This window comes from Esox lucius, chromosome 8 (assembly GCF_011004845.1).
Source record: "Esox lucius isolate fEsoLuc1 chromosome 8, fEsoLuc1.pri, whole genome shotgun sequence".
In the NCBI taxonomy this organism is placed as follows: Eukaryota; Metazoa; Chordata; class Actinopteri; order Esociformes; family Esocidae; genus Esox; species Esox lucius.
In genome coordinates, this window is record NC_047576.1 from 4,969,437 (window position 1) to 4,984,534 (window position 15,098).

At 44.6% G+C, this 15,098-nt stretch overlaps 1 protein-coding gene across 5 annotated transcripts in view; it reads right to left on the reverse strand.

Moving 5' to 3' along the window:
• The window catches only part of lpp (LIM domain containing preferred translocation partner in lipoma), a 170,343-nt gene that overhangs the window by 113,730 nt on the left and 41,515 nt on the right, over window positions 1-15,098 (reverse strand). For all 5 annotated transcript variants that reach the window (XM_010871259.4, XM_010871258.5, XM_020049139.3 and 2 more), the window contains one exon: window positions 2,439-2,620. In XM_010871259.4, the coding sequence (XP_010869561.1) occupies window positions 2,439-2,616 (178 nt within the window). In that variant the 5' untranslated portion in view covers window positions 2,617-2,620. The remainder of the gene's footprint in view (window positions 1-2,438; window positions 2,621-15,098) is intronic.

Genomic DNA, 15,098 nt, shown 5'->3' on the forward strand with positions numbered 1-15,098 from the left:
CGATGAAAGTACTGTAGTTCACATAGTGATGGATGTAGTTCCCCTGGTCTACTGTGAACACAGATGGAAGGGGCTACAATTACACTACTTTTGTACGTGACAGTGGGGCGGGCTACTATTATTGTAAGTGACAGAGGGGCGGGGCTACTACTATACTACAACTGCAAGTCAGAGATGGGTGGGGCACCTGTTACATGCTAACATTCTCTCAAGCCCAGGTAAAGCATTTATAGTTATCTTAAATACAATTTAATTCAATCCAGGTATAAAGTAGAGGCAGTCCTGTTTTTAACTCTTTAAGTTAGTATCCCAGTGTGAGTACAGATAAATAAATACTGCCACAGGTTGTTTTTGCTCTCCTCTGAACCTTCGATTCAAAGACACCTGTCTATCTGTACCACGTTTTACAAAAACATAAAAAAAAATAAACATTAAACCAGCTAAATATTTTGACTCAGTGATTAGCTAAAGAAGTCCATAAAAAGGAGGGTATGCTTCAGCTGAAACAAACCGTAATCCCTTTATATAGGTCACTCAGCGGTGCTTTTCACGAGAGCCCAGGAGTGCCATTTAGGACACGCAGCAAAGCTTTCAGAGAAGCTCCTGAACAAATACTGGTTTGCACTCTGGCCGCTGGTTAATTTCCTCTTTAGTGCAGTATTATTAGGTATTTGTTGAAGTAATAGGGATGTTCTTTCACTCACTAATTGGCTGATAGCAGCTCTCTTTTATACCGGTCTCCATAGTTACAGTGGTTTTTTTTTTCTTCTTTTCAGTCCTAAAAAGCTTACTGATTAGAAATATGACTTAAACTTCTTTATCTTTGCATTAAAATGGTATTAATTAAGGCTACTCTGTTTTGGCATTTCTGCACAGTTAGAAGATTAATTTAAGGTCTAATTCTTTTTTCCACATAACCCTCTTTGATGGTGAGAGAGAGAGAGAGAGAGAGAGAGAGAGAGAGGGAAAGATTCTGTGTTCATGATATCAAGTCATATACTATAAAGTGTGTGTGTGTGTGTGTGTGTGTGTGTCTGTCTGTCTGTGAGTGAGTGAGCGAAAATGTGCAAAGCAGCTGCCACAGCTCAAAGGTGAGAATCACACAAAACTGTTGAATGCGCTACATGTTACAACAAACATAACCAGTATTCCAAACACAATTCACCACAGATTTTAAATATTTCAGACTTTTCAATAGGAATCATTGGTCTCTGATGCAGATTGTTTATCCAGGGGTAGGTTAATGAGCTGAGCAAATTTGGTTCAAGAACAAGGGAGCTAGCTCTAATTGATCCCAGATCTTTGCTGTAAATTAGAATATAAACTTAGTTTTAATGTTAACTGGTAAGATACAGGTAAAAAAATATATATATCACCCCAAAAAAAATCTACAAAGAAACTCCCAAGTTCTACTGAAAAACCCTGCAGACTAATAAGAAGCCCCATGCTCTACAGAAAACCCCAGCGCTCTACTGAGGATCCCCATTGTTATACAGAGACACCCCATGTTGTAAAGAGAAACCCAAAGTTCTACTGAAAGACCCATTGTTCTACAGAGAAACCCCAATGTCCTACAGAGAAACCCCAATGTTCTACAGAGAAACCCAGAGGTTCTACAGAGAAACCCAGATACTCTAAAGAGAAACCCTGATGTTATACAGAGAAACCTAGATGTTTTACTGAAAGACCCCTCTGTCATTATGGTATTTTTAGCACCAACAGTGAAAACATGTACGTGAAGATGTGCACAAACACAAACAACTGCCAAAGAACTGTCCCTAACGAGGCCTGGTTTGGCAACATCAAAATGTTTGCCTCAACCTGGGTTATGGCACAAAGTTGGCAAGAAGGACGGAGAAACAGCCTCCTGACCAGGATCTTTTGATCTGAACTAGCGTCCCAAATGGCACTCGGTCCCCTATGTAGCACACCACTTACATGGGGGGGGGTGCCCTGGGAAACATTACTGTCCCCCTCCTTCTGTTCTTTGACCCCAAATCCCTGGACACTGGCCAGCCTCAGGACTCCAGGCCTCTTACACCCACACACTACCTGGTGCACGTACCCTGTTCCCAGAAGGGGGGGGGGGGGGGGGGGGGGGGGGGGGGGTTGGGGTTGTGTCATTGGTACTGGCTAGAGAGGCAAACTTACGGTAGTTCTCCGTATACAGGGTATAAAAAAAAATCCTGTTTGGAAGATTGGGATTTTCAATGAATTCCCCGGATTTCTATAAATCTTGGTCAGAGGAATCCAAATTTTCAGCTTATTCCCGTCATATTTCACTCCCTTCAGGATTTCGGCAAAACCAGGGAATTAACTGAACGTTTGAGGAATATCGCATACCTAGCAATGCGTCGCCGTAGGAACCTAAAAAGGAAGTCCCGCCTTTTCCTGAGTGGTGTTAACTGTCAAAATGTGCAGCCCAGGCGGTCACATACCTGCGGCAGGGTCAGTGAGGTCTCCGGCCTTGTAGGGGTTAAACTTGGGCTTAGGGGCCACCACAGGAGCAAACTTCTTCGGTGCCTGTTGCTGGGATACGGAGATACTGTGGACCCCCATGGTGGGGGTGGTCTCCATCCGGGCTGTCACCTGACCCTCACCTTCACTGGCCCACATGGTTCTGGAGAGGAAGAGCCGGGGAAAACAGTCAGGGCGGGTCAAAGAGTCGGACTCTTTCACCGCTCGATGACGCGAGTGGCTCCAAGTGCTGCCGCCACCATAGCGGGCAGCATGCGCTGCATCCATTCCCCATTCAGAGGTCCCACACATAACCGGCGGAACAATAGACCCGCGTGCTGGACATACCAGCGGGGTCAGTGGAATGGCGCCAGATTGGGGAGAGGTGGGTGGCAGGGACAGCGGATGGGCTTAAGAGGAAGGCACTGCAGTATAGGACCAGGAGGAAACGAAGGAAGCCAGTGGATGTGTTGGCACAATGTGGAAGGTCCACTTCCACTGAATACAATATGGATGCACTCTACAGTCACATTCAATTAGGCCTGACTGACTGTTCCAAGAAATGATGGTGATAAAAAAAAAAAAAAAAGGCTTTCTAAACATCTGTTTTACAAACCACTGAGTGGTCTTAATGATCTCTTATAGGGCACAATATATTTTTGTTGGATTCAATATACAAATTAGAACTACAAACCAGATTTGACAAGGTATGCCACAAGTTAGGTGACACAGTTTTCAATTCAGCCCCATTACAAATAAAAATGTCCTGATGTCACACACGGGCCATTTCAAAGGTCAAACTCTCAAAAGATGAATTCAAGAACCTCCGCCTCTGTAAAATGACAACATCCAATGCAACTGTGAGAGCCTCAGATGTAAACACCATCTGTAACTTCATATCTGATCCTTTTCAAAGAGAATAAGAGAGACATGCCCTTTTCATCTTTTTCACTTAAAACGTGTGCGCGCACAAGTCAACGAGAAGCACCAGGTTTAAAAACTGCCCCCTTTCCACAGGCTTCACACTCCCCTCAAAACTCCCAGAGCTCCGTGTTAGTTCAACCAGGAAGGGAGCGGAGTCCAGGAAACCTCAGGGTGGTTGTCTTTTCTCAGGCCAGACAGTAAGCCGACCTGCTTAGTACGAAACAGGAGACTTCATGAGGCGTCCCGGGGGGGGGGGGGGGGGGGGGGGGGGGGGGAACACGCCCTAGGGAGGCTTGGATGACATGGAAAATGACCGCTACGGTTTTACGACGGGCAGAGCACGTGTCAATAACCGCCCCAGCTATCAATCAGGCCCTGTGTGAAATCCTGCTGCCTTTATGAGCACATTACTTTTGAACTGGGCTTGTCTATACTGTGACGGCTACCAGCCCTCGTCAGAAGCAGTGCATTTGGGACACATCCTGGGGTGTTATCGGAGAGAAGTTGGATCAGGAGGAACTCATGTTAAGTGGGGTTGATGGAAGTATGAAAGCCTTTAGAGAAACAGGCCGGGCCGCATTTTAAACAGACTATACAGGCTAAACAACTTTTTAATCAGAGCTCAGTCTGGTAAGTAGCAATTATTCCAGGTAATAGGGTGCTATATATATATATATATATATATATATTATATATATATATACACAAAACATTTGAATACTGTGGAAAAGTTCATTTCTTTCCGTATTTCAAATCAAAAAGTGACATCTTCATATATTCTAGATTCATTAAATATAAAGTGAAACATTTCAATACTTTTTTGTTTCAGTCATGATGATTAGAGCTCATGGAAATAACTGGTATATATATATACACACATGTTAGATTCTCTTCAAATACCAGTCAATCACATACAGTACCAGTCAGAAGTTTGGACACAACCACTCACTCGAAGGACAGAGACCGGTACTTTATATAGGTTACAAAGAATTTCAAAAATGTCCAACTCGACATTCATTTGACAGGAAAACAACAAATAACCTAACAGTCTCCAAGTTTCTATCCGTCCTTAACCTAGTTAGAGGGAGAGAGGAGGCTTTCATTATGGCGTCAGAAGACTTGAGGAGTTAAAACAACTGCTCCCTCTCCAGCTGAGGACACTAATAGACAATATTTCACCATCACATTCTGAAATCCTCGGAAACATTTGAACTATTTATATGTCACAGCGTGTTTTTCTTTCTTTTCTTGTTGATGTTGTTGTTGCTCTGCGTGTCGGGCTGTTTATTATCCCATGTCTGTTACATTCTCCCCATGGAGAAAAAGAGAAAGAAAGACCAGAGAGGGGGTGGGGGGGAAGAAAGAAAGACCGGGGGGGGAGAAAGAAAGACAAAAGAGAGTGGGGGGAGGGGGGAGAGAAAGAAAGAAACAAGAGTGGAGGGGGGGAAGAAAGAATGACTAGAGAGAGTGGGGGGGGGAGAAAGAAAGAAAGACTAGAGAGAGTGGGGGGGAGAAAGAAAGAAAGACGAGAGAGAGAGGGATGGAGCAGCAACATTTAAATAAAAATCCCAGACACAATCATCTTTTAGTACCAGCGGAAATCCTCCCATTCCTCCTCCTCCACACCCTACCCCTGCTCCCCTTCCCCTCCTCCAGCTCCTCCTCCTCCCCTTCCTCCTCTTCCCGCTCCTCCTGCCTGCCACTCACACCTCGCTGTCTGCACTTGATGTTCCACCAGTCCCCTTTAACAGCCCGCCCCCTCCTCCCCCTCTCCCCACCCACCCACCCACCCCCCAGCCCCTCTATGTCTCTGCTTTAGTTCGTTTCAACACTGTACCAGTGTCACACCCACCCAACCCTCTAATGCAAAAGCGCCCCATCCCTCCCTGCAGCACTCAGCGCTCCAATCAGATGCATTCAACGATAAAGACAGCGAAGACTTCCCAGACTCTGGACAAAATACAAAAGTCTCGCAGGCGTGTTCAACAGAACGCAGTCCAAGCAGCGTCTGTTTGTACAAAGCTGTGATGTCAGGGCACCTCAGATGGCCCTCGGTACGCTTACGATGACACGCCTCAATCCAAAAATCACACGACGAATCCACAGTGGTTTTCTGCATTTATGTTGCCACGGTTTTATACGAAATCGAAACAGCAAAGTGGAAAACAAAGGTAAGGCGCCGGTGTCCATTTTGTTGTACGTTACTGAAGGAGGCCACAGACCTCAGTGCTCCACATATCCAGAACAACCTCCCGTTTTCAACATCATGAGCCAATTGGTTTACTGGTTTAGGATCCAACATCATAGCCTCAGATATCAGCAGAGGGTTGGAGGACCCAACATTAAAAACCCAGATACCCAGGACATCGATATAGAACGCTGGTGGAGGGAGCCACAGGGGCAAAAGGGAGAAAATAAGGGAGGGGAGGCAAGGCAGACGGAGGAATGAGAAAAGAGGGGAAAAAATAGTGAGAAAAAGAACATGAGAATAGGGAGAGCGAATGGTCAAATCAATTCAGTTTAACCTCAGACCTCTTAGCTCCCTCCAACTACCCAAGTTAAGATGAATCAGGCTATCCCACGGACAGGACCACCAGGTTAAGAAGAATAAAAATATCCACACAGACTAGGATCACTTGGTTAAGAGAATAGAAATATGCACCCAGACTAGGACCACTTGGTTAAGAGAATAGAAATATGCACCCAGACTAGGACCACTTGGTTAAGAGAATAGAAATATGTACCCAGACTAGGATCACTTGGTTAAGAGAATAGAAATATCCGCCCAGACAAGGACCACTTTGTTGAGAAGAAAGTTAATCACATGTTGTTTTTTTATGGTGTTCTTGCCGCAGCGCATTTCATTGCGGCAGGGGGCTATTTGGGATATAACCAGCTCCTCTCCTCCGCGTCCTCCATCTCCACCTCACCACTCCACTCCAGGACCAAAGCTCTAGTAACCCAAAACAACAGGTAACTAAGAGGTTTAGACAAATTGTCAGGTCACCATCAGTCTCCTCTGCCTGACTCCAGTCCTTGTGCATTATGTCAGCGCCAACAGGGAGAGGGGGCCCAGTCTCACGGAGGAACTCAGTAGGCATAAACAACTTGTTGACGAAGCAACATCCAGGCCGAGGAACCAAGATCCAGCCTCCTGTGGCTTGTCAGTTGAAATGACAGACAAAACAGCCAGCCTTCTTTTGAGTACACAAGTAGAACCAGAGGGACCCTCAAACACTTTGAGTGGTAAAACTATGAGTTTATACTTGATTTAAATGTAGAGCACTTTGGAAAAATTCTAATTCCGTATGGGAAAATAATATAAAGCCATTCATTTGAACAGTATGTTTCCATTTGTCAGTACAGTTACTTACGATTCACATAAACAGTGTCATGTTTATGTTTTCCCTTAAAGACTAGTCATGTGAAATAAAAATAAATAAAATGGCTGTCATGAACCTGAACTTTAATGTAACAACCCAAAAAACACAGTTTATTTAGCACATGATGTACAATATGGAATTAACTCAATAATGCCAAGTCGGCCAGGGCCGGAGGCAGCAAAGCAGCCCCAAACCATAATGCAACCGCCTCCATTCTTTACAGCTGGCATGAGATTCTTCAGTGCAAAGACAGTGTTTTGCTCTCACCACAAACGTTTCTAATTTCAGCCATTTTATGGGATGATAAAGGTAACGGTGTACTAAATGTTTCCCCTTATGGAAAACTTCATTAGCATTGCAAATAAATCTAATTAATAAGGTGTGATCTGTTAATTCATTTGGCCATTATAAATAAATATGTTTGGAGTTTAAGTAAAATAGCCACATCTCCAAATATATATAAATAAAAATAAATAAGACTTCACATGGGGAAGTACTTTTCACCTTACTGTAGGGTGCATATCTCTGGCTCTCAGCGTATTTCAGGCAGGCTGGGGATGATTAAGGGCAACTTCAGTGCTGAGAGGAAACAGTCAGTTCCACAACAGTGAAAGCTGATCAAACTAGCCTTTCCCTTATAATGCACCCGTTCACAGCAGAGCTTAATGGTCAAAAGTAGTGGCCAACACGGGGAACAGGATGTCATTCAGGACAATAGACTGTCTTGCCTACTCTCTCTTGTCCTTACACACACACACACACACACACAGTATGTGTGTTACCAAGGAGATGTGAGTGAAGGTCCGTTCTGGATGCTGTTGCCGGGGCTGGTGGTGGCATGGCAGCCTCCTGGTTGGTGACTCATGGGCCTGTGACACCATGTTAAATTACGCACGCACGCACACGCACACACACAGGCACACACATACACACAGGCACGCACGCACACACACACGCTCTCTAGTAAAGGGCACAGTCCCACTGGCAAGGAATAGGGTGGTTAGCTCCAGCCAAGCAGACACACACACACACGCACGCACAAAAAGGCTCACTCCATCTCTCAACCCCTCCTCCTGTGGACTCCCACTCCTCGTTCCCCTCCCTCTTTATGTCTCACTCCATGTCACCATTTTTTTCTCCATTTCCGTTTTAAAGGCTGTATTGGCATAATAAATATTTGTTCACATTGCCACGGCGAGTGAAAAAAATAATTAATAGCAACAGAGCAAAACAAATACATCGAAAAAGTAAAAACTCTCAATACTAAGTCAAGAAAAATGACCAGAGGCATTTTGAATGTTATGTTATAAGCGGTGGGCCATGCAGCAACATTTTTCAAATAGCTATGGGTTAGACTGACAAGGATAAACGACAGACAAACACTGGTTAGGTGCATTATGTTCCTTTTCTCATGGTCTGAAAACAGGTCTGAAAACTCCTGCCGTGATTGCACATTGTGGAATTTCGCACAAACGGACACGGAATTATGTCGACGTTTGTCTTCGGTTTCAAATTCTCTGTCGGTCTCAAATGTTGTCATAGTCTGTACACAGTCAAGCCTTTTCTCGATTTCAGGGTGTCACAGCGGTTTGGTACTTTGTACTGTAGACGTAGAATTCCAGTTTGCTCTGTTTGTTTGGTTGGTGCCTTCCAGTGTGTCGAATTATTATTCTCTCTCTCTCTCCCTCTCCCTCTCATTCTCAGCCTGAATGGAATGAAGCAGCTGCTTCCTGAAAGGCCAGATGAGGAAACGTCATTACAGCCATTTCATTCACTGGGCAATAAATTACGTTCATTTAACCCTTCTTGGTCATGAATCGCCACACATCCCGAGATAAATTGAGTGAAAATAAGATTCAGCTGAAAGACGCCAGGGACGGTTAGGAAGAACAATGAGAACAGACAGCCGGGGGAAACTAAATTCTTTGATTCTTGGGCTTTTTTACTAACCATGCGTAGATGTCGACAGAAAACTATGTGAAAACTGTGGAAGTTAGGATTCACAGCTATGAGTAGAAAAGATTTAAGAAAAAAAATTCCTTTCGGGAGTATTCAGACCCTTCACTTTCACCACACTTTGCTCTGTTAAAGACTTAGAAATAAACTGCCATACATACATGCACATAATCCCATAATAATGTAAAAACACATTTTCAACATTTTTGCCAATGTATCGTAAACTGAAAAAACTCTATTGCATGTATATAAGCATTCAGACCCCTTATTCAATACTTTGTAAAAGCTCCTCTGGCAGCGATCACAGCTTTCAGTCTTCTTGGGTATGCCTCCATCAGCTTAGCACAGATGGATTTGGGCAGTTTCTCCCATTCTCCCTTGCTGATCCTCTCAAGCTCAGTCAGACTGGATGAAGGGCATCGGTGAACTGTGACCTTCAGGTCTTCCCACAGATGTTCAATGGGGTTTTGGCCGGGCAACACAACGTCATTCACAGCCTCGGCCCAGTCTGAGGTCCGGTGTGATCTGGACCAGAGTTTCTTCAAGGACCTTTAATCAATTATAGATTATGTCTATAACGCAACAAAATGTGAAGAAAGTGACGGTGCCTGAATACTTTCCGAAGGCGGACCAGCATATTATGAGCAGTTGGAGAGCTGAAGGGAAAAGGCAGAGATAAATTGCTTTTGGCTGCCTTTAATCCGCCAAGGAAGACACCAGTTTGGCACAGAAACATCAGTCACCTGTAAACATCATATGAATTGAATAGGGATTAAAGACAGCCAAAAGTAATTTATCTCTGCCTTTTTCTGTTGAGTGCTCCAACTACTCCTTGCCTGGAATAAGCCCTTTTTGGCAGTTTTTCTGGGTAAACCGTTTTGTGACTTTCTGTCATTGTTGTTGAACAACCATCCTTGTCTTTGTTTGTTGAAGGCCCACCAGAGCACTGGAAACAATACCTTAAAACTGTGAATAACTCCAAACAACAAAAACACTATTTAAAGTGAACATAAACACGTGAAAAGTTCAACATTAGTTCAGCAGGATGTAAAACACAACTGCTGACAAAATAGAGGGACATTTCTTTAAGGATTTATTTTCTCCTTCACACCCCAACTCCCACAGAGAGAGAGACAACTCCTACAACACACACACACACACACACACACTAAACTATCCATTACACTACCTGAATACATGCTCAGTCCCAAATCACATCCCATTCCCTACAGAATGAACCCCTCCCGTCCCACCCACACTAGAGGCTCATGCCGAGAGCAGATTGCTTCTAAAACGAGCTCCTCCGCCACTCAAACGCCTGTTTTTCCCCTGCTCCTCATCTCCTCCCCTCCCCTCCCTCCCATCTCTTCTCCACCATCCTGCCCCACTAAGCAGCACTCAAAACAGCACTTAATAAAGACAGAAGTAAAAGGTGGAGCTGATTGAGGGTATATTGTGACAGAAGACTACTGGGTCAACACTAGTTAAAGGGATGACAGAAGACTGCTGGGTCACAGCTAGTTAAAAGGATGACAGAAGACTGCTGGGTCACGGCTAGTTAAAAGGATGACAGAAGACTGCTGGGTCACGGCTAGTTAAAGGGATGACAGAAGACTGCTGGGTCACAGCTAGTTAAAGGGATGACAGAAGACTGCTGGGTCACAGCTAATTAAAGGGATGACAGAAGACTGCTGGGTCACAGCTAATTAAAGGGATGACAGAAGACTGCTGGGTCAAGGCTCGTTAAAGGGATGACAGAAGACTGCTGGGACAAGGCTTGTTAAAGGGTTGACAGAAGACCGCTGGGACAAGGCTAGTTAAAGGGATGACAGAAGACTGCTGGGTCGAGGCTAGTAAGATGGATGACAGAATAGCAATGTGATGCAACGTGCGGGCGCTCAGCCATGCGGCTAAAACCGCTTTAAAAATTTAATTTCCCATCTGCAGCAGGCCTCGTCCTGCCTCCCTGCTCTCCTCCAAGCCCTGACCCGGTTCCTCGCGCCGGTGCCGGGCTGCAGACAGCTGGCTGAATGGCTGAACAGGCTGACGCCAAATTACACACGCCAGGGCACCACGCGCCCCCCTCTGTTCGGAAACAGGCCTTTAATAGTTAACTGTTAAAAGGGTCGATACGGATGCTGAATTTGTTTTCTGCGACGAGGGTTAGTGCTCGTAATCAGAGGGAAGGTTGACGTCGTACTGTGCGTTGACAAATTAATGAAACCTAAGATCTTCTGGGCCCTTTAGCCTTCTCAGGGTTTCATGGTGGAAGTGTAATAGCTCTAGTCTTGAGCGTGTGCACGCGTGCATGTGTGTGCATGTGTCAGAGCAGAGGGAGTATGAGTGAAACAGCAAGGACCTTGGTGATGACACTCTAAAGCAAAGCAGCAGCCGGGGGGAGGGTAACAGCCCTCATGGATCTGCTTATTCACATGCATCCCAAACGATGCCCTGTTGCACTACACAGGGCACTAGGTAACCAGACAAATGTAGGGAGGCCCGGTTGGATTGTGCCCAGAGGTAGTTGGGATCATCCTGACCTCCCTCACTGAGATGGCTGTGATCATCCTGACCTCACTGAGATGGCTGTGATCATCCTGACCTCACTGAGATGGCTGTGATCATCCTGACCTCCCTCACTGAGATGGCTGTGATCATCCTGACCTCCCTCACTGAGATGGCTGTGATCATCCTGACCTCACTGAGATGGCTGTGATCATCCTGACCTCCCTCACTGAAAGGTGCTGTGATCATCCTGACCTCCCTCACTGAGATGGCTGTGATCATCCTGACCTCACTGAGATGGCTGTGATCATCCTGACCTCCCTCACTGAAAGGTGCTGTGATCATCCTGACCTCCCTCACTGAGATGGCTGTGATCATCCTGACCTCACTGAGATGGCTGTGATCATCCTGACCTCCCTCACTGAAAGGTGCTGTGATCATCCTGACCTCCCTCACTGAGATGGCTGTGATCATCCTGACCTTCCTCACTGAGATGGCTGTGATCATCCTGACCTTCCTCACTGAAAGGGGCTGTGATCATCCTGTCTTCCCTCAACGAGCAAGTTCTCACACAAAAAAAACAACAATGGATGTTGCTCCCTTTCAATTAAATTCAAAGGCAGCAACATTTCTTTACGTTGCCAAAGCTGGCCAGCCCTCCCTCCCTCCGACCTGAGAGAAAGAGACAGACAGAGACTAGCATGGACTTGTTGCAGGGGAAGAGAAGAGTCAGCCGTTACCTCTGTTTTAGGCAGGCTAGATTATTTTGATGGCTATCTGCCTACCAACAGACAGTACCATCTAGATTTGCCTAAAGTACTCTTACATTGTGTTGTTGTCTAATTATCAAAGATAGCAGATCACACTCTAAACAGTCACTTCCTTCATTGAGTTTTAAATTGCAAAATATTTTGTCAATGGTCGCCGTCACAGTACAACTCACAGTTTTAAAAACCGCCGGAGATTCAAATGAATACATACAGGTCCAAGTAAACCTGTGTAATTGTTTTAAGATGATTTTGTAGGAGTTGTAGAACCAACTCCAAAGCAGCTTTCCTGAAAAAACTATAATGTTGGATAATGTTGATATGACAATGAAACAGCCTTTAATGTTGTGCACAACAGCAGATTCTAAAAACAATTATTGCATAAAGTGTGTGCGTGTTATATATATATAAATATACACACACACACACACACACACACACACACACATATATATATACACATACACACACACATATAATTATGTTCTGCTTTGCCTATTTTGTATCCAAAATAATTGTATTCTTTAGGAAAAACATTTTTTACCGTCATTGTCCTTGGAAGACTCTGCTGGACCGAGGAAAATCTAAATAGTGTGTCTCACACAAACAAAGGGAATCGGATGACACAACAAAATGACTGAACTCAATAACGCTTTCATCATCACCTGGTGACCTTTCCAACTACTGCACTGTTAACTGGACACAGATTGAAAACAGGGCAGAAGGCAGAACAGGGTTTATATTCTCTCACCAGAAACCAAAAGGTTTCACAGATTGAAACCCTTAGCAGAGAACCTGAAAATCCTCTGTCATTCTATCCCTGAGCAAGGCACTAACCAAATTACTCCCAGGGTCGCTGGCGGAAAATGAGAATGCGTACTGGATTTTGGAGACAGAAGTGTCAGACAGCTAAATAATCAGAGTGGTGGCCCAGGTGCTGGTACAAATCCCAATCAGACAAGGTCTAAAACAATCTAACACTTTGCCCTTCAGCTTGGCACTCAACCTCATTTGCCCCTATTAAGAGTTGCTTTGAACAATATTAAGAGTTGCTTTGAACAAAAGCATCTCTAAAACGACCAACATCTCAAAACATCCGTATGGATTTCAGACAGGCCGGTTAAGCACATCTTTGCCACACACTTCCCTGGGGGAGACCCGCTGATCAAGAGCCCTGGTCCCTATGAACAGCACCGTTTTCATCCGCACAGGGAACAGAGTTTTGTTTAGCGCAGCGTCCGTGGCGTCCTGCATTTGGAGACATAACGCCAAGGCTAATCACACCCGAGGCGTTTTCCTTCTGGCTGCTGTGAAGGCTCCGGCCCCGTCGGTAAGTATCACACGTTCGATTTGGAACCATGACTACAACAAAGGGGAGAGTGCACCCTTTTGCTGTCCCAAATGAGGCACTCGATGTGCAGTGCACTGCTTTTGTCCCACAGCCGACAGCACTGCAGGAGAGCGCAGAGGGGACAGGGTAACGTTTGGAATGTGGCCAGACACCGAAAAACACATCTCACTTCAGAAACAATTATGGGAGTCGAAAAAAACTATTCTCGGTAGAAACACCTTTATAATTCTCTTCTGTTAGGAACCTCAACTTTCTGGCTGGGATAATTCTCTTCTGTTAGGAATCCCATCTACCTAATGGAGAAAATTCTCTTCTGTTAGGAAAATCAACTTTCTGCCTGAATATTTTCACTTCTGTTAAGAACCTCAAATCTCTCGCATAGAATATTCTCTTCTGTTAGAAATACTGTGCAAAACGGGTGTTTCTGATGGCAGACGGTGTCAAGATCTGTGTAAAGGATCTAAGACATGATTGTTTTTGTAAACCCCACTGGATAAGAACATCTGCTAAATCAACGTAACGTAAATATTATGTTATTAGACAAAAAATCTATACATAGGATGCACTGCCAAATAAATGCCTTGAGTTTAGTTGAACTGTCGTTCCCCAACAGTTTTTTAAACTAGGTGAAGTTTGTGAAAAACGGCAGTTTATTTAGTCTCTTTATAAGTCTCTGTTGGAAGTATAGTTGGATACAAAGAGATGGTCCGTCTTCCATCATAGCGCTTCCTTCCTTTGAGAGATGGTCCATTTCACTTTCCCCATAATCTTGTTACCAAAACAGGGGTGTCGAATGTCTGTTTCAACTTCAGATTGGCACTTTCACTTCTCATCCACATTTAGTGGCTCAGTAGAACCGTGCAGAGAACATACCTACAACTTATTTCGTCTCTCATCAGGACCAGACAGTAAGAAAGTGTGCTTGGGCACCAAGTCAGGTGTGACACAAGTAGAACGGTAGATGTTAAATTAATCTAAACTCGACTGGTCAGGGATGTTTGTGTCATTCACCAGCGGTAGATCCCAGTTGCATCCTTCCCTCTGCAGTCAAACAGCTTTTCTGTGTGAAATGAAGAATCTAAACAGGAACGTGTGAGACTGATTCAGAGCGACAGCCTGTATTGGCACGGGAGGCATCAAAAGGAATGGGACAGTTTGAATTGCGGTGTGTGTGTGTTGAGAGAGTGTGTATGTGGGTGTGTGGTAGTATTTGCTCCTTGATTCTATGAGTTCTAAGTTCATCTCATCTGAATCTCAGGAGGTTATTGAGTGACAGATAGACAGATGGCAGTAAATACATAAACAACATGACTATACTCTCCTGTGTGTTTCTAAACTCCTGCGTCTCCTTCCCCCACAGAACTTTAACTGTGAAACTCTGAGTTATCGCTGAGGTGACACAGACCCCCACCAAATCAAAATGGAAAAAAATATTACCTGAAAAGCACTGATAATTAAAAAGGTTGGTGCCGTGTTGCAATGCTAATGTTCTAGTATCACCATACTCAAGTTTTGGAAGGTCTTAACAGGTCGGTTACCACAGTGTTTTAAACAGACTTCTTCCACCTCCTGGCTTGCGAGGCAACACCTAACGTATGTCTTTCCAGGAACCATTGTTTTAGTGGGTGAACCGTGTACTTAAAATGCCCAGAACGTCTGTAGTTACAGTCGCCGTCCCAAACAGCACACTATTCCCCGATGTAATGCACTATTTAACAGGGATATACAGCTTACCGTAGAGCTACGGTTAACAGG